This window comes from Bufo gargarizans, chromosome 7 (assembly GCF_014858855.1).
Source record: "Bufo gargarizans isolate SCDJY-AF-19 chromosome 7, ASM1485885v1, whole genome shotgun sequence".
In the NCBI taxonomy this organism is placed as follows: Eukaryota; Metazoa; Chordata; class Amphibia; order Anura; family Bufonidae; genus Bufo; species Bufo gargarizans.
In genome coordinates, this window is record NC_058086.1 from 67,204,040 (window position 1) to 67,230,098 (window position 26,059).

The following is a 26,059-nucleotide window of genomic DNA, read 5'->3' on the forward strand; positions in this document are numbered from 1 at the left end:
GCCCTGCAAAATCCGAAAGGTGCACTTTGGAATATGTGCCCCTTTGCCCACCTTGGCTGCAAAAAAGTGTCACACATCTGGTATCGCCGTACTCAGGAGAAGTTGGGCAATGTGTTTTGGGGTGTCATTTTACATATACCCATGCTGGATGAGAGAAATATCTTGGCAAAAGACAACTTTTCCCATTTTTTTATACAAAGTTGGCATTTGACCAAGATATTTTTCTCACCCAGCATGGGTATATGTAAAATGACACCCCAAAACACATTCCCCAACTTCTCCTGAGTACGGCGATACCAGATGTGTCACACTTTTTTGCTGCCAAGGTGGGCAAAGGGGCACATATTCCAAAGTGCACCTTTTGGATTTCACCGGTCATTTTTTACACATTTTGATTGCAAAGTTCTTCTCACACATTTGGGCCTCTAAATTGCCAGGGCAGTATAACTACGCCACAAGTGACCCCATTTTGGAAAGAAGACACCCCAAGGTATTCCGTGAGGGGCATGGCGAGTTCCTAGAATTTTTTATTTTTTGTCGCAAGTTAGTGGAATATGAGACTTTGTAAGAAAAAATAAATAAATAAAATCATCATCATTTTCCGCTAACTTGTGACAAAAAATAAAAAGTTCTATGAACTCACTATGCCCATCAGCGAATACCTTAGGGTGTCTACTTTCCGAAATGGGGTCATTTGTGGGGGTTTTCTACTGTTTGGGCATTGTAGAACCTCAGGAATCATGACAGGTGCTCAGAAAGTCAGAGCTGTTTCAAAATGCGGAAATTCACATTTTTGTACCATAGTTTGTAAATGCTATAACTTTTACCCAAACCATTTTTTTTTTGCCCAAACATTTTTTTTTTATCAAAGACATGTAGAACAATAAATTTGGCGAAAAATTTATATATGGATGTCGTTTTTTTTGCAAAATTTTTCAGCTGAAAGTGAAAAATGTCATTTTTTTGCAAAAAAATCGTTACATTTTGATTAATAACAAAAAAAGTAAAAATGCCAGCAGCAATGAAATACCACCCAATGAAAGCTCTATTAGTGAGAAGAAAAGGAGGTAAAATTCATTTGGGTGGTAAGTTGCATGGCCGAGCGATAAACGGTGAAAGGAGTGTAGTGCCGAAGTGTAAAAAGTGCTCTGGTCATGAAGGGGGTTTCACCTAGCGGGGCTGAAGTGGTTAAAGGGGTTCTCCGGGAATTAAGAAAATGAAAATACATAAATATTACTTTATTATAAATATATTCCCAAATACCTTTCATTATTTATAATGGCTCGTTTTGTCTAGGGTGCAATGATTAGGGCTGCCTGCCGGACTTCCCTGCCGCTAGTGTGAATGGGTAGATAACGGGCAAGAAGGCTTGGCTTAAAGGAGGACTCTTTCCTCATCAGAATTTGGGAAAATGAAATTCCAGTAGAGGAATCCTTTAGAGATTTTGATGTTTTATGGCCTGTGCTTTAGTGAGTTCTACAGCCTCTTCCTAGGCAAGTGACATCACGTTCCTCAGGTCACCTGGTCTACCTGCAGCTTAGTCCTATTCAAGTGAATGGGCCTGGGCTGCAATACTAAGCACAGCCGCTGTACAGTGTATGGTGCTGTACTTAGTGAGCTGTAAGGAGGCCGCAGCGCTCACTGGAGCACCATGGCCTCTTCAAACCGCTGATCATTACAGGTGCCAGGAGTCGGACCTTCATCAATCAGATATTGAAGACCTATCCTGAGGATATGCCATAAATATCAGAATCCCAGGAAACCCCTTTAATATCAGCAGGTCTGTGCTTAGATTTCAGGTGTAACGTGCGCCAGAAAACCAGCGTAAGTAGTCTGAAATCTGTCAGTTTGCATGTGCCCTGGCCACTTAATTAAAAAGTGGCGAGCACAGTGTAAAATAGCTAAAGAGGCACAACATTTTTGCATAGATTATGGCGTGTTAGAAAAATTGACTTTTCATGGTGCAAATGGAATGGTAAATCCCAAAACAAAAAACATAAAAATAAAAAAAACTGTTTATGTATGTGTGTGTGTATATGTATATATGTATATGTGTATGTATATATATATATTATAAAATTAATCTGCTCTGCTCCTCCTGCTCTATAACATGCTGCCGCAGCATGTTTAGTAGTGATGGCTCCTCTTTAAATTTATTACCAAACTACTCGGTCTGTGCTGAACATGAAAAAAATTGTAGCTTCTGATCACTGACCGTGCAAAAAAAATTTAAAAGTGTGAAATTGTTTTAAGTATTTTTTCCGCTCCCAGCCAAGCATCAGAGATATGTAGTGAGCGCCCATCTCCTCCCTTTCAACGTTTCTTTTATTGCCACATTCAATAACTATTCCTGAATAATGAATAGAACGATTTTAGCACAAAATACAAAGTATAACCGGAAAATTAGCCCCGAGCAAGACCCCTGATGAGGCTGGGAATCTTTTCTTTTAGAAGCTGGTATTTTAGCGGTCTGCTTCTGTAACACGTGTTATCTCCGTCCCGCAGGCATTTGGACAAGCACACAGTAACCATAAAAAAGTGGCGGCGGATGGAGAAAGCAGAGAGGAAACACTCATACAAGAATCGGCAACCAAGGAAGAATACTACATGAAAAGGGTCTTAGAACTGCAAACCGAGCTGAAACAATCCAAGAACGTTGTCGCCAACACACTCTCTGAAAACGAGCGTCTGAATTCCTTGGCACAGGAGCTGAGAGAGGTAAGCCCCCTTTTTATATACATTGGCCTGTAATAGCGCACTCATAGCCTTCATGGAAGCCCTACCTTTTATTGTATCTGGAGCCTATCCCCCTCTTCAGACCTTCACCTAGGAGCAGTTAAAGGGGCTAGTCCTCAGGATAGGTCATCAATATATGATCGGTGGGGATCCGACACCCGTCACCCCCGCCGATTAGCTGTTTGAAGAGGAGACGCCGTTCCTTGCACGCGCTGCTTTCTCTTCCTGACACTGCCCGTTGTCTCAGAAGTCCTAGCGGCGCAGTGCAATTACCAGCACTCGCTTCATTTACTTGACTGGAGCGAGTACTTGTAATTACACTGCGCCACTGCTGCAAGGGGGTGACGGGTGTCCAGTGTCGGACCTCCGCTGATCAGATATCTCTGACCCATCCTGAGAATAGGTGATCAATATATATTGCCTGCACAACCCCTTCAATCTCACCTTGTAATATTCATTACTCCATTTGTTTTCGGTGTCATGCACATGGCTATAATATGGGATCCTTGTTGTTTTGATCCATAATCCGGCACTCTAACAAATTTTTAGGCCTATACTGTACCACCATATTCCTCAATTTCAAATGCAGATGCAGTCCATGCCATTTTATGAAGATATTCTTGCCAGTAGGCAGTACAGTGGCACTATACCATCACTTTATAATTGGTGGGAGTCCGACCTACCGGACCATCGCCAATCCTGAGAACAAAGGAGCTGCAGCACTGATTCTGTCCAGCGGCCCATTTTACGGTCTTTTTCTGCCCTGGTCTCCTGATGTGCAGGGGAACCGCATCACAGCTCTTCTCAAGTGAATGGGGCCAGCTGCAGGCAGTGCCTCCGGCTCCCATTAAGGGGGGCTCATTCATTCTTAGAATTGGCTGGGGCCCCAGAGGTAAACTCCCTATTGCTCATAAAATAATGGCCTACCCTAGCAATATGCTATCACTTCAAGATGGAAGTGCCCCTTTAATAAAAAAAAAAATGCATGCTCTAATAAATGGGAAAGGCCAATATGGGTTATATTGACGATTCTCAATTGAAGTCCATTCTCTCTAGTAAAAAATAAAAATAAAATCCTACACGTGCGCCTGTCCTTTTTTGTGAATGTGAACATAGATCCTCCTTATAATTCAATATTTATTTACCACTGGTAATGATTTTCCGGTTGTCAGTAGTCACTGCATGTAATTGGGTTTAATCCTGTTTGCTGTATTTTGCCGGAGGGCTCGGAGTCGGTGTTGGACAGCTTCTCAGTAAACAGATCATCGTGGGCCACACGGCCCTCTGCAAACACAAGGGCACTTAGAAGTAATAGGACGGTTGCAATACTTAATGAACTGGGAATGCAAATATCACTTGACGTGAATTACTGTGCAGCTAAATTAAAGGCAAACCCAAATTGTTTACTCAACGAAAGCCTGCGCCAAATCCTTCACTGCTTCTTCCCCTGCTCTCAGAGCCTTCAGAAGCTTTGCCATGACCACGGGTGTCTGCTAACTCTGTATTAAAGGAGAACACCACAGGAGAAAAACGTACAGAACATGGTGTGCTACCATGAGTCACAGGACACTGATCGAGTGTAATTCTGCTATCCATATTTCACTTTTTGATATCGATATTTGATTATATCGTTTGTAATACTTGTGTTGTACTAATTTTAGCTTACTCCAGCCACATTTATAACTTCCTTCATAATGCCCTTGCACGCTGCACACAGTCACATGACTAACCACTCACTGTCTCCTGTATTCTTGGATTTGAGAGGAGAAGACCTTATGCAAATAGAGATCTATATAATGCTAGTTTTTACAGAGTTGCACTACATTTTATGTGGATTTAAAAGGAGTCTGTCATCACAGTTTCACCTTTTTAACCCTTCTCTCTCATAGCTTTCTAGCAGCATTACAGTTGATAAAAACGTTACCTTTAAATAAGCAATCGTGAACTTATAAAACTGGCAAAAATCATCTTAGTAGGATATGCAAATGAGGGCTCGCAAGTGCCCAGGGGCGGCGTCAACCTCGTAGGTCTTAGCGCGGACTCAGCGCGCAGGCGCGGGATCTCGACGAGAGAAGAAGTAAGAGGATGGGCGGGCAGAGGGAAAGGAGGGGCGGGCAGAGGGAAAGGAGGGGCGGGCAGAGGGAAAGGATGGGCCGGGGGAAGCGACGATAAGGCAGAGCTGCCTGGGCATCTACGAAGTTGACGCCGCCCCTGGGCACTTGCGAGCCCTCATTTGCATATCCTACTAAGATGATTTTTGCCAGTTTTATAAGTCCACGATTGCTTATAAAGGTAACGTTTTTAATCAACTGTAATGCTTCTAGAAAGCTATGGGAAGGGTTAAAAAGGTGAAACTGTGATGACAGACTCCCTTTAAATCCACATAAAATGTAGTGCAACTCTGTAAAAACTAGCATTATATAGATCTGTCACTGGGATTTTGTGTATAGAGCTGAGGACATGGGTTGCTAGATGGCTGCTAGCACATCCGCAGTACACAGTCCCCATAGCTCTGTGTGCTTTTATTGTGTAAAAAAAACAAGTTGATACATATGCAAATGAACCTGAGATGAGTCCTGTCCCTGACTCATCTCACGTACAGGACTCATCTCAGGTTAATTTGCATATGGATCAAATTGTTTTTTTTTACACAATAAAAGCACACAGAGCTATGGGGACTGGGTGTTGCAGATGTGCTAGCAGCCATCTAGCAACCCATGTCCTCAGCTCTATACCCAAAATCCCGCTGACAGGTTCCCTTTAACCCCTTAAGGACACAGGGCGTACAGGTACGCCCTTGTGCCCTGGTACTTAAGGACACAGGGCGTACATGTACGCCCTGTGCATTTTCAATCACCGCCGCGCGGCCGGCGGCGATCGGAACCCCGTGCCTGCTCAAATCATTGAGCAGGCACTTGGGGCAAATGCGTCGGGGGGTCCGGTGACCCCCCCATGTATGCGATCGCAGAAAACCGCAGGTCAATTCAGACCTGCGGTTTTCTGCGTTTCCGGGTTATTCGGGTCTCTGAAGACCCGATAACCCGGAACAGGATGGTGATGGTGGTGTGATTTCACTCCACCAATCACCATCCAGCGATCCTGAGTGGTGATGGTGACATCACCACTCAGGATCGCTTTCTGATTGGTCTGCAGGCGCCCCTCTCCTCCTCCTTTTGTGTTCCGGAGCCGGAGGAGAGAGGAGCTGCCTGCACGTGTCTGCTGCCACCGCTGCACCGCTGCCTGCACCCGATCTGTGCCCCCCCAGGACCCGATCTCTGCCCCCAGCACCCCATCAGGTACATAGGGACAGCTAGGGAAAGTTTGGTTTAGGCAGGGAAAAAAAAAGGGAAAGGTAGTTTTTTTGAACTTTTATGGCATCACCCCAGTTAGGGTGTCTGGGGTCCACAGCACAGCTGTGTGACCCTAGACCCCCCAGGGGTGCTGCCACTTGCCCCCCCCCCCCCCCACCTTTTTTGGGTTGTTTTTTTTTTTTTTTTTTTTTGAGTTCGCTGACTGTGACCGGCACTTAGCGTCCGGCCACTGTTAGCGCATCGCACACCCCACCGCTGATCAACTTCGGACGGTTGATCAGCAGTTTTGAATTTTTTTTCCCCACATTTTTTGCCCTTTTTTTAGTTAGTTTATTTATTTTTTCTGTTAGTTTTAGGGTGAGTTCGTGAACACCCGTGCCCCCTCACACACGCACACCAAATAAAGAGTTACACACACGCACATATACACAGACACACACTCCCCTATGGCCCGCCGGACGTTCTCGGCCGAGGAGGCATACGCCCAGCTTGCCTCCGAGTCCGAGAGTCCCAGTGAGGATGAGGATGACCCCACATTCCTGTTGTCATCCGCATCCTCCTCATCATCTAGCGATGATGATGAGCCCCCAAGGCGGCGGAGACGCCGCCAGGCAGAGCAAGGGGACCGCCATGTTAGGGACCCTGTGGCCCACACTAGTACGAGCAGCTCTGGGGCTCGTACTGGTTTCCCGGCCCACCAGTTAAATCCACCGGAGCACCCTGCCGGTGAACTTGTCTGGTGTAGCCCAGAGCGATACGAGCCCGTGATTCCCGATTTCATAGGCCAATCAGGAATCCAGATTTCCACAGTGGGCTACACTGAATATGACTTTTTTTGTCATTTTTTCAGTGACCCACTGGTAAATCTGATGGTGGAGCAGACGAATCTGTACGCCCAACAGTTCGTCGCTCAACACCCGGGCTCCTTTTTGGCCAGGCCCGGTGGCTGGACGCCGGTCAGTGCAGCCGAAATGAGGACATTTTGGGGCCTCGTGCTGCATATGGGCCTGGTCAAGAAACCCAGTGCCAGGCTGTACTGGAGTGGGGACGTCCTATATCAGACCCCACTTTACAGTACAGTTATGACACGCTCCCGGTTTGAGGCCATCCGGAAATGTCTGCATTATTCCGATAATGCAGCATGTCCACCCCGAGGTGATCCTGCCCATGACCGTCTGTACAAGATACGGCCGGTCATCGATCACTTTGGGGCCAAATTCATGGAGGCCTATGTACCTGGAAGGGAGGTCGTGGTTGATGAGTCTCTCATTGCGTTCAAGGGGAGACTCATTTTCCGCCAGTATGTGCCTTCCAAGCAGGCGAGGTATGGCGTGAAGCTATACAAAATTTGTGAGAGTACCTCAGGGTACACTTACAAATTTCGTGTATACGAGGGGCGAGATTCCCGGATTCAACCCCCAGAATGTCCCCCCACTCTGGGTGTTACCGGGAAACTTGTGTGGGACCTTATGCACCCACTGCTGGATAAGGGTTACCACTTGTACGTGGATAACTTTTATACCAGTATCCCCTTGTTCCAGTCCCTTGCCGCCAGATCCACGTCCGCTTGTGGGACCGTGCGGAAAAATCAACGCGGCCTCCCTGCCCACCCCCTCCAGGTACCTATCCCCAGGGGTGAGACCCGTGCCCTTACCACTGGAAACCTGTTGCTGGTCAGGTATAAGGACAAGAGGGATGTCCTTATGCTGTCCACAATTCATGGTAACGGCATCACCCCTGTCCCTGTGCGAGGTACCGCGGCAACGGTCCTCAAGCCCGATTGTATCGTCGCCTACAATCGGTATATGGGAGGAGTTGATCTCTCGGATCAAGTCCTCAAGCCATATAACGCCATGCGCAAAACCCGGGCATGGTACAAAAAAGTTGCGGTCTACTTGGTGCAGGTTGCCATGTACAACTCTTTTGTACTATCCCGAAGCGCTGGCAGCACAGGGACATTCCTCCAGTTCTATGAGGCAGTCCTCAAGGCCCTGATCTTTTCGGACCGGGAAAGAGCAGGCCGGAGTACCTCGGGAACTGTAGGCGCCCGGATCGTCCCTGGCCAACACTTTCCAGGTGTGGTCCCCCATACTGGAAAGAAGGGACGAACCCAAAAAAAGTGCAGAGTGTGTCGCAGGAGGGGGATACGGAAGGACACGACTACTCAGTGCGACACATGCCCCGATCATCCGGGCCTCTGCATTGACGGTTGCTTCAGGGAGTATCACACTTCCATGGAGTACTAAATTTATATCCCAATTTAGCACTGACATCGGATAAAAAAAAATGGTTCTCAGACTTGAGACACCCAAAAAAACTAAAATAATTTATTAAAAGTAGACATAGGTATTGCCGCGTCCGTAAGAATCTCCTCTATAAAAATACCCCATGACCCAACCCCCCAGATTAACACAGTAAAAAAAAATAATAAAAATAGGTGCAAAAAAATATTTTTTTTGTCACCTTACATAACAAAAAGTTTAATAGCAAGCGATCAAAAAGACATATAGCCCCCAAATTAGTGCCAATAAAACCGTCATCTCATCCCGCAAAAAATGAGCCCCCACATAAGATAATCAGATAAAACAAAATATAGAAAATGACTCTTAGACTTTAGAGATACAAAATTTTTTTTAGGGTATCAAAAAGGATAATATAGTCTAAAACCTAAATAATTGTAAAAAAAAGTTGACTTATTAGGTATCGCCGCGTCCGTAAGAATCTCCTCTATAAAAATACCCCATGACCCAACCCCCCAGATTAACACAGTAAAAAAAAAAAAAAAATAGGTGCAAAAAAATATTTATTTTGTCACCTTACATAACAAAAAGTTAAATAGCAAGCGATCAAAAAGTCATACAGCCCCCAAAATAGTGCCAATAAAACCGTCCGCTCATCCCACAAAAAATGAGCCCCCACATAAGATAATTGGCTAAAAGAAAATAAAAAAAATGACACTTAGACTTTAGAGATACCCAAAAAAAAATGTTGTATCAAAAAAGATAATATAGTCAAAAACCTAAATAATTGTAAAAAAAAAGTAGACTTATTAGATATTGCCGCGTCCGTAAGAATCTCCTCTATAACAATATCCCATGACCTAACTACCCAGATTAACACGGTTAAAAAAAAAAAAAAAAAAACGGTGCCAAAACCGCTATTTTTGGCACTTTTCCATTTCAGTCCGTTTTTTCCGGTAACAAAACAAGGGTTAACAACCAAACAAAAGTTAAAATTTATTACCCTGATACTGCAGTTTACAGAAACGCCACATTTGTGGTCGTAAACTGCTGTATCCGTAAAAGGGAGGCCGCAAAAGGAAAGGACCGACATGGTTTCTGGAAGGCCGATTTTGATGGCTTTTTTATTGACACCATATCCCTTTTGAAGCCCCCCTGATGCCCCCCTAGAGTAAAAACTCCCTAAAATTGACCCCATCTAAGAAACTACACCCCTCAAGGTATTCAAAAATGATTATACAAACTTTATTAACCCTTTAGGTGTTCCTCAACAGTTAATGGCAAATGGAGATGAAATATCAGAATTTCAATTTTTGGTAACCTTGCCTCACAAAAATGTAATATAGAGCAACCAAAAATTATATTTGCCCTAAAAATACTCCCCCAAAAAATGCCACCTTATCCCGTAGTTTCCAAAATGGGGTCACTTTTAGGGAGTTTCGACTCCAGGGGTGCATCAGGGGGGTTGAAACAGGACACGGTGTAAATAAACCGGTCCATAAAAATCAGCCCTCCAAAAACCAAACGGCGCACCTTTCACTCTACGCCCCGCTGTGTGGCCGTACAGTAGTGTACGGCCACATATTGGGTGTTTCTGTAAACGGCAGAGTCAGGGTAATAAAGATACAGTCTTGTTTGGCTGTTAACCCTTGCTTTGTTAGTAGAAAACATGGGTTAAAATGGAAAATAAGGCAAAAAAATGAAATTTTCCAATTTCATCCCCATTTGCCAATAACTCTTGTGCAACACCTAAAGGGTTAACGACGTATGTAAAACCAGTTTTGAATACCTTGAGGGGTGTAGTTTCTTAGATGGGGTCACTTTTAGGGAGTTTCGACTCCAGGGGTGCATCAGGGGGGTTGAAACAGGACGCGGTGTAAATAAACCGGTCCATAAAAATCAGCCCTCCAAAAACCAAACGGCGCACCTTTCACTCTATGCCCCGCTGTGTGGCCGTACAGTAGTTTACGGCCACATATTGGGTGTTTCTGTAAACGGCAGAGTCAGGGTAATAAAGATACAGTCTTGTTTGGCTGTTAACCCTTGCTTTGTTAGTGGAAAACATGGGTTAAAATGGAAAATAAGGCAAAAAAATGAAATTTTCAAATTTCATCCCCATTTGCCAATAACTCTTGTGCAACATCTAAAGGGTTAACGATGTATGTAAAACCAGTTTTGAATACCTTGAGGGGTGTAGTTTCTTAGATGGGGTCACTTTTAGGGAGTTTCTACTCCAGGGGTGCATCAGGGGGCTTCAAATGTGACATGGTGTAAATAAACCGGTCCATAAAAATCAGCCCTCCAAAAACCAAACGGCGCACCTTTCACTCTACGCCCCGCTGTGTGGCCGTACAGTAGTTTGCGGCCACATATTGGGTGTTTCTGTAAACGGCAGAGTCAGGGCAATAAAGATACAGTCTTGTTTGGCTGTTAACCCTTGATTTGTTAGTGGAAAACATGGGTTAAAATGGAAAATAAGGCAAAAAAAGAAATTTTCTAATTTCATCCCCATTTGCCAATAACTCTTGTGCAACATCTAAAGGGTTAACGACGTATGTAAAACCAGTTTTGAATACCTTGAGGGGTGTAGTTTCTTAGATGGGGTCACTTTTAGGGAGTTTCTACTCCAGGGGTGCATCAGGGGGCTTCAAATGGGACATGGTGTAAATAAACCAGTCCATAAAAATCAGCCCTCCAAAAACCACACGGCGCACCTTTCACTCTACGCCCCGCTGTGTGGCCGTACAGTAGTTTGCGGCCACATATTGGGTGTTTCTGTAAACGGCAGAGTCAGGGCAATAAAGATACAGTCTTGTTTGGCTGTTAACCCTTGATTTGTTAGTGGAAAACATGGGTTAAAATGGAAAATAAGGCAAAAAAAGAAATTTTCTAATTTCATCCCCATTTGCCAATAACTCTTGTGCAACACCTAAAGGGTTAACGACGTATGTAAAACCAGTTTTGAATACCTTGAGGGGTGTAGTTTCTTAGATGGGGTCACTTTTAGGGAGTTTCTACTCTAGGGGTGCATCAGGGGGCTTCAAATGGGACATGGTGTAAATAAACCAGTCCATAAAAATCAACCTTCCAAAAACCATACGGCGCACCTTTCACTCTACGCCCCGCTGTGTGGCCGTACAGTAGTTTACGGCCACATATTGGGTGTTTCTGTAAACTGCAGAGTCAGGGCAATAAAGATACAGTCTTGTTTGGCTGTTAACCCTTGCTTTGTTAGTGGAAAAAATGGGTAAAAATGAAATATTAGACAGAAAAATGAAATTCTCAAATTTCATCCCCATTTGCCAATAACTCTTGTGCAACACCTAAAGGGTTAACAACATATGTAAAATCACTTTTGAATACCTTGAGGGGTGTAGTTTCTTAGATGGGGTCATTTTTGGGTGATTTCTATTATGTAAACCTCGCAAAGCGACTTCAGACCTGAAATGGTCCCTAAAAATTTAGTTTTTGTAAATTTCAGAAAAATTTCAAGATTTGCTCCTAAACTTCTAAGCCTTATAACATCCCCAAAAAATAAAATATCATTCCCAAAATAATTCACACATGAAGTAGACATATGGGGAATGTAAAGTCATCACAATTTTTGGGGGTATTACTATGTATTACAGAAGTAGAGAAACTGAAACTTTGAAATTTGCTAATTTTTCAAAATTTTTGATAAATTTTGTATTTTTTGGTGCAAAAAAAAATATTTTTTTGACTTAATTTTACTAGTGTCATGAAGTACAATATGTGACGAAAAAACAATGTCAGAACGGCCTGGATAAGTCAAAGCGTTTTAAAGTTATCAGCACTTAAAGTGACACTGGTCATATTTGCAAAAAATGGCCTGGTCCTAAGGTGTAAAAAGGCTGTGTCCTTAAGGGGTTAAAGGTGTTTACCCACCATAGAAAGGAAGACATTCAGTATCTGTAGTCTATGCCATCCCGTTAATAGGTGGACCCCCACCTATTAGGAACTAGACCTTACTCACACACTTGCACACGAACCTAGATGAGTGGTTTCTTATTAAAGGAGTTTTCTGAGATTTTGATACTGATGACCTATCCTCATGTACTGAAAGGGGATAGGTCACCAGTATAAAAATCTCAGAAAACCCCCTTTAATAATACCAAATATTAATCTACTGGGTGGCCCTGAGATGAACCCTGGAAAGACTAAAACTGGCCATACACATTCAAAGCTGTCCATTCCGCCGATGTCTCTGCTGACTCCTCCATACACATACACATTTGGTTCGGCCAAGTATGCATGTGTATTCACTGGGAAGAAAGGAGAAAGCCACTACTAGACACTCCTGATGGCAGCTTATCTCCTGGGAGAACAGAAGGATCAGGCACATTTTTTTTAATTTTGCCTGATCCTTCGCTCCCCATAACCATTATATTGTCCACTGATCCCCCTGTTCTCAGGACCTTAAAGGGGTTATCCCATGATTGATGTAAAAAATATAAATCAGACATCGTGTACTACTCTTTCTAACAAAACTAGAACCAGCCCTGTACACATGGATTCAGAATTCACCCACTCATTGATCCAGTTGCTCTGCTACATTCTCTTCAGGCTGGCAGCTCTGGGAGGCGGGGGCTTTCTCTGGGAGGCGGGGGCTTTCTGCTGCGGCTCTCTTCCTGTAACAGCTCCTAACAGTAGATGCAATTTGGTGGCAGTTGAAGGATGGAATTGAGCATTTGGACATGCATGTTACTATACAGATTAAACACCAGGGGGCACCATTATAATGAAGTAAAGAGAATATCTCGCAATAGGAGTTTTTTTGTAACGGAAAGTAAACCTGAGGGGTTAATAGCGGTGGATCGCAGCCTGCAGTCATAGAGGCTGGGTGCCGGGTATGGGATATGGCAGGAACCCGCAGCCTGCATTTGTATTCAGGCATCAACTATATCAGTGTTTCCCAACCAGTGTGCCTCCAGCTGTTGCAAAACTACAACTCCCAGCATGCCTGGACAGCCTTTGGCTAACCTCCTTCCAACTCACAACTACTGTAACTTCCTGTAACTGACATGTCCTATATAAATGATGTGACAGCTACACCTAGTGGTGACCGTGTGTAAATGCAGTTACCAGCCTGTTGTGAGGAGTTTGCAGCTATTACAGAGGAAAATAGATAATGGCGTAAGATGACATACACAAAAGTTTGAAGTGTCCCCTTTTCGCACGTAGTAGGGACACTGCAGCTATACGCTGTATACAGATCGCTATTCCCAGTCTCATGTCTCTCTGATTATGTCAATTCACTGATTATTTTTAGCTCGATAAATTTTTGCCGAAAAGATACAATACACCCACAGATGTTTCTCTCTATTTTATTTTATAATTTTTTTCATCTCAGTTTAATGCCCTTTTTTTATTTTTCATTTTTTTAACTGCTTTCAAAATTTCCTGTCACATTTTTTTTCCTTTTCTTGGCTAATTGGACTTTTTCTGATTTCTTCTTTATCCCTGCATATTCATTTAACACTTGTAAAGCAGCTAATATTCTTTCATTCCCGTTCATGATAATTACCCTAATTATCCGGGAAGCTGATTATAAGGGTGATTTATTTTTATTTTTTTAACGTTTTCATAGATGCAGCCTGACAGCGTGATTTTCTTTTATGCAGACATAGCAGTTCAGTGCATGCAAATTGTAAACAGCTAAAAGTAGTGGCTTTTTGAACAATAGATTTTTCACAACTTGAAAACAGTTCGTTAAAGGGGTTGTCTGGGATTTTTCTTAAATCCATTTACAGGTCACATACCGCTTGGGAGCATGTCACCGCTGAGGCCATACATTGGCTGCAGCGGTGCACATGACCCCATCCATGCGGATATTGACAGATAGGGCAGCCAGGGAAAAGGAGTCGAGCAGCGGGGAGCGGGCCAGAATGTTTCTCTTCCCTTCCATTCATTGGCTGCAGCGGTGCACATGACTACATCCATGCAGATGTTGAAAAGATAGGGCAGTCTCGGAATCGAGCGTCTTGGAGTGGAGACCAGCATGTTTCTTTTCACAGGTCCTACTGTGAAAATTGTGGACAACCACTTTAAAGAGGTTGCCTGGATGGTAACGTTTTTCTTAAATATAGGAAGGGCTTAAAAAAAAAAAAAGAACCAAAGAAGTGATTTCCCTTCACTGACTGACTGGTATGTTTTAAAGGGTTTTTCTGACCGATTGAAAAAAGTAGAATAGTGTAAAATAATAAAACAAGTCCTACCTTACCCGATCCCCTGACTACTCAAATCCAAAGCTTTTCAGGTCCCCTCTGGTCTCTACTTCCTGGTCCCTTTCGACACACAGGAAATGACCGCTCAGCCAATCGGTGGAGGAGACGAGTCCGGCTACTTTTACATTAGCGTTTTTGTGGATCCTTCATGGATCTGCAAAAACGCTTCCGTTGCCATAATACAACCGCATGCATTCGTCATGAACATATCCGGTCTTATTATGTCCTCTTTAGCCATGACTGATCCCTCATGAACACCATTGAAAGTCAATGGGGGACGGATCCGTTTTCTATCGTGTCAGAGAAAACAGATCTGTCCCCATTGACTTACATTGTGTGCCAGGATGGATCCGTCTTGCTCCACACCACATCGCGGACAGAAAAAGGCTGCTTGCAGCATTAATCTGTCCATGATGGGAGCGCGACAAAATGGAATGGAATGCATTGTTCAGTTTTCTCCCCATTGACAATGAATGGGGACAAAACGCAAGAGTTTTCTTCCGCTATTGAGATCCTATGACGGATTTCAATAGCGGAATTGAAACCGCTAATGTGAAAGTAGCCCCACCACTGTGACCAGTGATCAACCTAGTGGTCATTTCCTATATTTTGAGAGGACATGAGGGCTCGGGAAGCTTCGGAACAGAATCAACATGAGATTGGTGAGATAAGAATGACTTCTGTTGTTTTTTTGTTTTTTCTTTCTTTTTCTGACCCTTTAAAACAAAGATGGAAAACCCCTTTATCACTTTATTAGAAATGTATTGCACATATAATGTGAGCCAGAGATGGTTTATCGTAATTAGAAGATTAGAGTGTGTTGGTCATTATTTGTTTCTGTTGGGTTGCTCCACACCTGACTGGTATGTTTTCCTTACCCTGAACAAACTCTTTAAAGGGGTTGTGCCAAGTTTCAAAGTTATCCCCTATCCACAGTATATCGGGACCCCCACCGATCAGTCAGTTATCCCCTATCCACAGTATATCAAGACCCCCACCGATCAGTCAGTTATCCCCTATCCACAGTATATCGGGACCCCCACCGATCAGTCAGTTATCCCCTATCCACAGTATATCGGGACCCCCAACGATCAGTCAGTTATCCTCTATCCACAATATATCGGGACCCCCACAGATCAGTCAGTTATCCCCTAACCACAGTATATCGGGACCCCCACAGATCAGTCAGTTATCCCCTAACCACAGTATATCAGGACCCCCGCCGATCAGTCAGTTATCCCCTATCCACAGTATATCAGGACCCCCGCCGATCAGTCAGTTATCCCCTAACCACAGTATATCAGGACCCCCGCCGATCAGTCAGTTATCCCCTAACCACAGTATATCGGGACCCCCACAGATCAGTCAGTTATCCCCTAACCACAGTATATCGGGACCCCCACAGATCAGTCAGTTATCCCCTAACCACAGTATATCAGGACCCCCGCCGATCAGTCAGTTATCCCCTATCCACAGTATATCAGGACCCCCGCCGATCAGTCAGTTATCCCCTAACCACAGTATATCAGGACCCCCGCCGATCAGTCAGTTATCCCCTAACCACAGTATATCAGGACCCCCGCCGATCAGTCAGTTATCCCCTATCCTGTGGATACTGGATAAATTCAGAACTTGGCATAACCCCTTTGAAAGACATCTGTCAGCAGATTTGTACCTATGTAACTGACTGACCTGTAACATATGCACATATGTTACAGAGAGAGCAGAGAATCTAGGTGTAACTGCAACGCCCCCGTTGCTCCTAGAGGATCATTTGCATACATTAGGACATCATTTTTCTCAGCAATGCAGGCACATATGAACATGGGACCAACACAGATGCCTTCAGCTGCCAAGCGCACATGTATCAGGTCAGCCAGTGTCATAGGTACAAAACTGCTGACAGATGCCCTTTAAAGTCTAGTGTTTTACAGACGCCAATGTAAAACGATTGCAGCAAACAGTTTGTCCAAGCCTGTCATCTATGCCTAGACTTACAAATCGCCTGACATTCACCCAGGAGATTGCACACATATAATCCACGTTTCCTAGAAGATTTCTTCCTTTGCACAGCATTATACGGCTCAAGAAGCTGTTTCCGTCATCCCCAGGCAGTGGTTCGAGGTCACAGGGCAAGAAAAACAACTCTTTCCTGCTCATGTATGAGAAACATTGATGGAAAAACTGAGTTGTCCTATCATTTTGTGAAACACCCAGCTGCCTCCTCTGAGGCTCAGAACATGTGCTGCTGTGGAATGGAGGAGATCCGTCAGTGAGGGGGGGGGCGTTCCACAGCCGGCTCTGGAAACGCTTAGAGATTTTGTATGGCAGTATTGGAGGAGTCGGCTCTTATACTTCTGTATAGGCTGATGCAGATTTAATTCCAGAAAATCATGGATCCTTTATCTAGTATTCTATAGAATAGTGTCCCATAGAAAGCTCTCTTACTGATTTTGCATTAGGATCCAGGAGTTATGCTGCTTTTAAATAGACCAATAATCAGGTTGGCTAAGGGGAAATGAGTTTGTAGAAACCCCCATTCCTGTTATTTGGTCTAAAAGGTGCCACCGTTCACCTTATGAACGAGCAAAAGCTTGGTTTGATTCGTTCCCGATAACTGCCTAAAACATAAGTCCGTGTATAAAGACCTTTACAGATGACGCCTCTGCATGAGCCTTTTTTCACCGCCTGGCAGCCAAGCGCTGGAATTTGGCGGCTGCAGTTGCATGAGGATGATGTCACAGTCTAAAGTTGAAAACTTTAGTCTGTGATAATTTCATTGTGTGAATCATCGAGCTGTACTTCTCCTCGACTCCGACCAACAGGGAGGAACCATCGTGAAAATGTCTCACATCTACAAGTTCATTTTCCCTGTTGGACAAACAACACGTCAACTACTAAGGCAGTCCAGCGTTACACGACGCGTTTCACAGCCACCTTCTTTCCTCGAGCACCACAGACAGCAATATTTTAGCTTTTTTTGCCTCCATGCTGAGTGGTGCACGTGGTTTGGGTTATAGTTAGCGTGCGTGTGTTTTTGATTAGCTTTTCACCATCTCCATGTTCTCCGAGTTGTTTTTGGCTTTGTCTATGCTTTGCAATTATTTTATTACCATAAGTGAATCAGCAGCCTGAGGTACATATTGGGTTACACCTAGGGGTGTGGATTTTTATTTTTTAACTCTTGTCTTGTGCTGTGATTAAACTTGTTTCGGAGGATTTCTCATCCTCATTTGTCAGCATGCTTTTCCCGTCTGTCGGAGCAACTGCTTTACAAGCACACATGTCCTTGCTAAGCTACCAAGAGCAAATGATGGGCAACAGGCGGCATGCCGAAGTGGTGGTGTTGGGGGATGTGTGCTTCAGTAAATTGAGTTTAGCCCCGTCGTTGCTGATTCTGATATAACCGAGCTGGACTAGGCGATTCCTACAATGTCCGTAATATTAGGTTGATGACGCAGACCGTCACACCATGGAAGTGATTCTAGGTGCACAGCCTACCTTGTGGGGGATAAACAGACAACTAATCTTGCAATCATAGCCCAAAATATCAATATTCTGTGAGCAGTGGCGCCCCCACTAGGTATTTAAGGAAATGATACTTGTGGCAAAATGCCAAATTTGGAGATTTCCTGACACCAACTGCAGATTATTTGATATGAAAGTATCTCATCAGCTTCTGTCAGCTGTTGTCATCTGTCTCTTCCCTCCCAGCAGGAAATCATTAAATGTGGCATCCTGACATAAAGTATTATGGTCCTAAAATTTAGATACCGTGCAGAAGTGCCATTGCACGTTGATAATATTGGGTTACAGTTGCAGGGGTCCAAGGACCTGTTTGTATTCTCTATACAGGTTGCTGTGTATTCAAAGTGCTGTGTCGTCAGTAAGCCCAATGTCAGACTGGGGCTCCTTGGACCATCAGAGGAAATTATTCTCATGGCCAAACCCCTATATCATCAATAAAGTCTAATATGATTTGAATCACAGGAATATACACTTGTGCCAAGTAATTGGCTCCAAGGGGAGCACCAAATGGGGGTTTCCTCCTGGACCTTTGGAGCCCACCATGGCTTCAGAGACTTCTCTGGTGTTCTGGTGGGCCAGTCCCTGAGTCCGACGACACCAGTGTGGAGATTCTAAGATAACACTGACTCCTCAGCTCCTCAGCCCTGTTTGGAATCAATAAATGGTGGTCCTTGTATGAGTCCATAGAGCAGCCTTCATCACCAGACATGTATACATAGCCCATCCAAGGCTGTGGACAAGACATGTAGAGACAAATGTTGCTCCTTCCCTCCTATTGGTCCCAAAAAGTGGCCACGGGATCAGGGCTTTAAAACCATGGCAGTGGTCTGAGCCTTTGTTTTTCTTTACTAATCTATAGAGACTCCTTAAAGGCCCCCGATCGTTTGGCCAACAGCTATCTCTTTCGACTCCCTCACAACTCCTGCATACATGTTAGGCCAAACATGTATCTGTATTTAATGGTGAGAGTGGAGAAAGTCATTGCCAGGCACATCTGGTGGCAATAAAAGGATTGGGGAAAATATTAATTTCACCCCATCCTTCGGAGGAGTGTCTGGAGCTCCCCATGCACATTAAATTGTTGTCCCAACCCACTGTTCTTAGCAGGGTCGACCGACAATACACTAATGTGTATGGGGGGCCTGAAGGGGTGTCCTGTTGGACTTGTCATAATGTGATCATATTCTTCTTCAAAGATGTAATCAGTAGTCACCTTATGTACACAGGAACCCTCAGAAAATAAAAAATTTGACATCATTGTCCCGGGCTTGAGAGCTCTGCAGCTTGGTTTAGTAAGGCTATAAGTCAGATATGGCCGGTATAATGAGACCTAAATGATTGACCATCGCTGTTGGAGTGCTGCAGTCATCTGGTCAATAGTTAGAGGCGTATTGACTGAAAAGTAATTACACACTGACACTGATTGAAGCGAGAACCAGTGAGCTATCCTCTAGAGATTGACATTGACTTTCACCTAAAGTTAGAGGAGCCTCTGTATGTGTAATTTACAACTGGTGACCTTACATACCATTGGATATTCGTACCATAGCCATACTGTCCCTTTGCTGGCTGTTCGGCTAGCACCGTGAACGTTTCCTTTTGTTGTTTCCTTCTTCGAATTGTCTACAATGAGCAAATTACTTGGATCCCTTCCAGCCAAGCTGAAATGATTCCAGCATTCAGAAAGGTGTACCTTGTAGAAGACGCCTCCTGACAGAGACAGGCCCGCAGCCTTCTATCCAGACTGAAAACGCAAATTTGCTTCCAAACATCTGAGACCAGAAGCTTCATGCTAAACTAGAAGAGGACTCGTAGGCCTTATTAACACATCAGTGAATTACAGACGTATGCTGACGCTGTCCATGTTCTCCAGCGCATGGATCTGTTGAATTCAGTGGGTGTATTCAGACATTCGTTTCTTTCTGCGTACTGTTTGTCTGCCTAAAAACGAAAGTATGCAGGACTTTGGTGCGTTTTCTGGACCAAAAGCGCCCATTTAAATCTATGGATCTGTGAACATCATGGACAGCACACATGACTACCTTTCATTTTTGGTTCGTTTTTCACAGACCATTGCTAGGAGTTGCTCTGTAATTCCCCTTTTTGACCTAGCAGTTTAGTGCAAATGGGCCACCTTCCAGTTTTTTGTTTAGTTTTTTTCATGTAAAGAATGGTTGACATGAGGAGTGGTAAAAAAACATCCACACCGAACAAAAACTGGTGCACAGTGGACATTGTCATTGGAGAACAGTTTTGTACTTTTCACGGACAGAAAACTGACAAAGACCTATATCAAAGTTGAGCTATCGCTTTCACAGCACCGACTCACTATCTTGTACTAGGGCCCCCTGACGAAAACTGGACAGACGAGCATCGTCGTCAGTCAAATAGTCAAGATGAAAGCAACAAAATAAAAAATGTATGGCCCGTTCTCCAGCAATGATCCTGCGTACGCTGCTCTGGTTCTTCTGCATGTTTACAAACTACAGCCCTGACATATGGCACTTGACTGCTGCAGCCAGGTAGAGCGGGGCAGTGGTGACGTACCGTAGACCTGCAGAGGACAGCGATTGGCTGCAGTGGTCAAGTGCCGTGTACCAGCACATCACCACTTGTACAGAAGCAGGAGAACAGTGCCCAGAATGGCCATTGGGGAGGGGGCTTGTCTAAGTTTTTTAATTATCTTGGACAACCCCTTTAATGATCCTCATGCAGTAATTAATCTGTGAATGGATCTGCAATGCCAGGCACAAGCTAAGGTGAAGAGTGGTGCTATTTTTGGTGGGGGGGGGGGGGGGGGCTACAGACCCCTTTTTTTTTTTTTTTTTTTTTTTTTTTATTCTAGTCAACCCCCTAGGGCCATTCTATCTCCTGTCTGGCCACCTAAATGGCCTACAGTATGTCCCTGCTGAATATTCAGCTGCATATCATTTCAGCTACAGTAGAAGCATTGTTCCATTTTGCCTGCCGCCCTCTGCAGCGAAGCTCTGCCCATCCATCATCTCTATGTGCGTGAGCGTTCCCTCATTAGTGCTGGGTGTAATAAGCTGGCATCTGTCGCCTATATTTACTGCCACACTTCCCAAGAGAGAATGACCCCTTTGTCGTCGTGTGGATTACTTGTCAGACCAAGCCATGGCTGGATGGAAATCACTTTCAGGGCAATGTCTGCTTCTTTTGTCTTCAGATTACGGGGCACATTGGGCAATCAGACAGTGAGTCACGGTCATTGTCTTGGACTTGTAACCCTGGGATTTCAGGCCCTTAGATGTCCCGCGTTGGACGCTGTATGATATAGAACAGGTACGCTGGGTACAAAGGCTAAATCATGTCATGAAGCAAAAGCTGCAACTTTCTGCACTGCTGTTTATACATGACTAAAAACAAACGCATTTCGGACGGTCAAAAATAGTGCAAGGAAAAAGTGGAGGAGCGACGAGCTTTTATTGGACCGTGTATGGCTCTTGAAATATGGGTCATATATTTACCATCATAATGTGCCAACCCCCAAATTATTAACCTTCAAGTGGTTGTACCTGTACTGACCAGCAGTCTCCCCCCCCGCACTGGCAAACCCAGCCTGTCCAGGCTTTTTCAGGGATCCTGGGTTCGAATCCAACCAAGGACAGTATCTGGTTAGAGTATGTTCTCTGGGTTTACACCGGGAGCTTTCCTCCCACACTCCAAAAATCACCCCGATTAGGTAAGTGTGTTGAGAATCTCTTGAGATAACAAAGTTAAAGGCCCTATTGACACGGCCGTGTCCACTTTGCAGACCGCACATGGTGGATCTGCAAAACACAGGCATCGGCCGGGTGCACCCCACATCGCTGTGTTAGGCCTCATGTACACGACTGTGCTGTGTTTTGTGCTCCGCAAATTGCGGATGCCGCCCAGAACAGGTGGCCGATTATAGAAATGCCTATTCTTGTCCGCAAACTGGGACATGTTTTTTTTTTTTGTTGTTGTTGTCTGATTTTGTGGAGCCACGGAACGGATGCGGACAGCAGGTTTTGCGGCCTCGTTTTTTGCATCTTGGATGCGGACCCAAACAACGGTCATGTACATAAAGCCTTAGACCCATTAACTTTAATTTAGTCACATCGCGATCAACAAAATGGGACCAAAGGTAGGACTTGTACTATCTTTTTGTGGTGTGGCGTGGCTGCACAGACCCAGAAGCCCACGGAAGGGCCCACATGGGATACTGGAACTGATGCGAATGTCGGCAATCTGTACAGTGCTGTGGAATATGTAATATGTAGGTAATCAATATCTGATCGGCGGCCCGCGGGGCTCTGGCGCTGGAGCAGTCCATCGTGTGTAATGGACGGAGCTGTCGATCTAGCACCAGGGCTACTGCAGAACATCTGATCGGTGGGGTTGCAGAGTGTCTGACCCTCCGCCAATCAGATATTGATGGCCAATTCTAAGGATTGGCCATAAAAGAAAAAAAAAAAGGTCTGGAAAACTCATTTAAGAAACAGGCTGACACAATAGAAAATGGATCCGTCCCCCATTGACTTTGAATGGTGTTCAAGACGGATCTGTCATGGCTATAGAAGACATAAGGCTACGTTCACACTGGCGTTTTGGCTTTCCGTTTGTGAGATCCGTTCAGGGCTCTCACAAGCGGTCCAAAACGGATCAGTTTGCATTCTAATGCATTCTGAATGGAAAAGGATCCGCTCAGTTTGCATCAGTTTAGTCTCCATTCCGCTTTGGAGACGGACACCAAAATGATGCTTGCAGCGCTTTGGTGTCCGTCTGATGAAACTGAGCCAAACGGACACCTGGCACAATAGAAAACGGATCCGTCCTCCAGTTGACTTTCAATGATGTTCAAGACGGATCCGTCATGGCTATGTTAAAGATGATGCAAACGGATCAGTTCAGAACAGATGCAGTCGGTTGTATTATCTGAACGGATCCGTCCATGACTGATCCGCACAAAACGCGAGTGTGAAAGTAGCCTTATACAACCGGATCCGTTCATGACGGATGCATGCGGTTGTGGTATGGTAACGGAAGCGTTTTTGCAGATCCATGAAGGATCCACAAAAACGCTAAAGTAAAAGTAGCCGGACTTATGTAAAATAAACGGTCTGTCCCTCCATTGTAATTTCTATTTACTTATATACACTTTTTCTGATGTGTGCCCTGCCCTGACCTGCAGTGTCATGAGCTGAATGGCCGTATTCTGTACCTGACCACTACATAGACAGTTCCTCTCATATACTGTATGTACTGCATAGCAAAAAGAGGAAATAAAGTCTTCCTGTCGTAGCATTCACGTTATTGACTTAGCTTTTAGATATTGTGCTGATTTATTTTTCTGATAATACACCTGTTGCGGGTTAATCTGTAATCACACAGCCTCCCTTTATTCATGCCTGGGTATTATTCTCCTGGATGACAGCTACATGAGGAATGGCAGCGCACTGCCAGTCACCGGGCTCGCGACATGTAATGCTGACACCTAGTGGACAGCCGTGTAATAGACTGAGGGACTTTCATCCTAAAGTAGCCTTTGTGGCTTAGCTAACTTTTTAAGGTAGAAGTTGTTTCCTTAAAGGGGATGTTCAGAGTTAATATGGCTGCAACATGTCTAGTATTACAGCTCACTGTTATCTGTAGAGTCTGTTCTCACAATACAAAACGTCATTTTTCAATAAAAGATGCAGGCAGAGTTTTAGTTTTTTTAAACGAAGTATGTGGTGGAAGTTTAGTTCATAATCAGAGCCTTAAAGGGGTTGTGTCACTTCAGCAAGTGGCATTTATCGCGTGCAGAAAGTTAATACAAGGCACTATTGTGATTGTCCATGTTGCCTTCTCTTGCCTGGATTAATTTTTCCATTACATTATACACCGCTCGTTTCCATGGTTACGACCACCCTGCAATCCAGCAGCAGTGGTCGTGCTTGCACACTATAGGAAAAAGTGCCAGCCTCTCTGGTGGCCGGGACCGTAGAAGTGCACATAGGCTGGTGCTTTTTCCTATAGCGTGCAAGCGCGGCCACCGCTGATGGATTGCAGGGTGGTCGTAATCATGGAAACGAGCAGTGTATAATGTCATAAAAAAAAAAAGGAATCAAGCCAGCAAAGGAGGCAATATGGATAATAACAATACATTAGTAAGTGCCTTGTAATAACTTTGTCCACATGAGAAATGCTATTTGCTGAAGTGAGACGACCCTTTACGGTATCCACACACCTTCAATAGATGTCAGCTGAATACCTTCCCCCAATACACATGGGGAGAGGGGAGTAAGCCGCTGCCAGGCATCTCCTCTGAGAACAAGGAAATTGGGCATGTTGTATTGAACATTCTGACCCCCCCTCCCCTTCAACATCATCTGTTGGGGAAGAGTTACACATCATATAGTTGGTAGTCTAAATTCAGTGGGTTCGGCCGACTTTAATGTGTTTTAACACCTTTGGGGTACTTTCACACTAGTGTTTTCCGGCGCTGAGTTCCGTCACAGGGGCTCAATACCGGGAAAAAACTGATCAGTGTTATCCTAATGCATTTTGAATAGAGAGCAATCCGTTCAGGATGCATCAGTTCAGTCCCTCTTATGTTTTTTGGCCGGAGAACATACCGCCGCATGCTGCAGTTTTCTCTCCGGCCAAAAATCCTGATCACTTGCCGGAACGCCGTATCCGGCATTCATTTCCATTTGAAATGCATTAATGCCGGATCCATTAAGGCCCCAAGTGTTCTGGCAAAATGGATCCGGTTAGGTCTGCGCATCCGGATCCGTTTTTACAGATGACAACCGGAAAGACAGATCCGGTATTGCAATGCATTTGTGAGACGGATTCGCATCCGGATCCATCTCACAAATGCATCCGGCAGGCAGTTCCGGCGACTGAACTGTCTGCCGGAATCCTCTGCTGCAAGTGTGAAAGTACCCTTTAGAAGGTGTTCACACTTCATTTGTGAACTACATTTGACCTATGCCCTGGGAAGGCTCTAGGTGCATATACCAAATGCATCTAGGATTTTATTTCTCCAGTACATGCCAGAAGAGTGCCATTTGGGCTAGCTGCACAGTATCGCAGATTCGTATGCAGAAAATCCGCATCAAAACTGCTTAAAAATGAATGCGTGTTTTTGGTGCAGATTTTCTGTTTATTAACAGCCCTTTTGAACCCTATGGGGAAACCCCTCTACAGACGGTGCATAATCTGTTGACACGCTGCAGATTTTAAAATCTGCAAGGTAGGTCAGTTTTCACATGTATAAAATACGCGAAGTGTACACAAGATTTTGCAAATCTCATTCACTTTACACCTGAAAATCCACACAGAAAAACTGCACTTAATCCACATCATGTGCAGGTACCCTAAGAACCGTGTTTTCTGTATTCTTTCTAGTGGATTCAGGTGGATGTCGGAGGCTAGGATGCTCTGACGGATGTCGGGGGTTCGGATGCTGCGGTGGATGTCGGGGGTTCGGATGCTGCGGTGGATGTCGGGGGTTCGGATGCTGCGGTGGATGTCGGGGGTTAGGATGCTGCGGTGGATGTCGGGGGTTCGGATGCTGCGGTGGCTGTCGGGGGTTCGGATGCTGCGGTGGCTGTCGGGGGTTAGGATGCTGCGGTGGCTGTCGGGGGTTAGGATGCTGCGGTGGCTGTCGGGGGTTAGGATGCTGCGGTGGCTGTCGGGGGTTAGGATGCTGCGGTGGCTGTCGGGGGTTAGGATGCTGCGGTGGCTGTCGGGGGTTAGGATGCTGCGGTGGCTGTCGGGGGTTAGGATGCTGCGGTGGCTGTCGGGGGTTAGGATGCTGCGGTGGATGTCTGGGGTAGGATGCTGCGGTGGCTGTCGGGGGTTAGGATGCTGCGGTGGATGTCGGGGGGTTAGGAATGCTTCGGTGGCTGTCGGGGGTTTAGGATGCGGCGGTGGGCTGTCGGGGGTTTAGGATGCTGCGGTGGCTGTCGGGGGTTAGGATGCTGCGGTGGCTGTCGGGGGTTAGGATGCTGCGGTGGCTGTCGGG

At 45.0% G+C, this 26,059-nt stretch overlaps 1 protein-coding gene across 1 annotated transcript in view; it reads left to right on the forward strand.

The window, feature by feature from the left end:
- BICD2 (BICD cargo adaptor 2) overlaps positions 1-26,059 on the forward strand; it is a 108,705-nt gene that overhangs the window by 58,318 nt on the left and 24,328 nt on the right. The window contains 1 exon segment of the mRNA XM_044300501.1: positions 2,506-2,718. Coding sequence (XP_044156436.1) covers positions 2,506-2,718 — 213 coding nt within the window.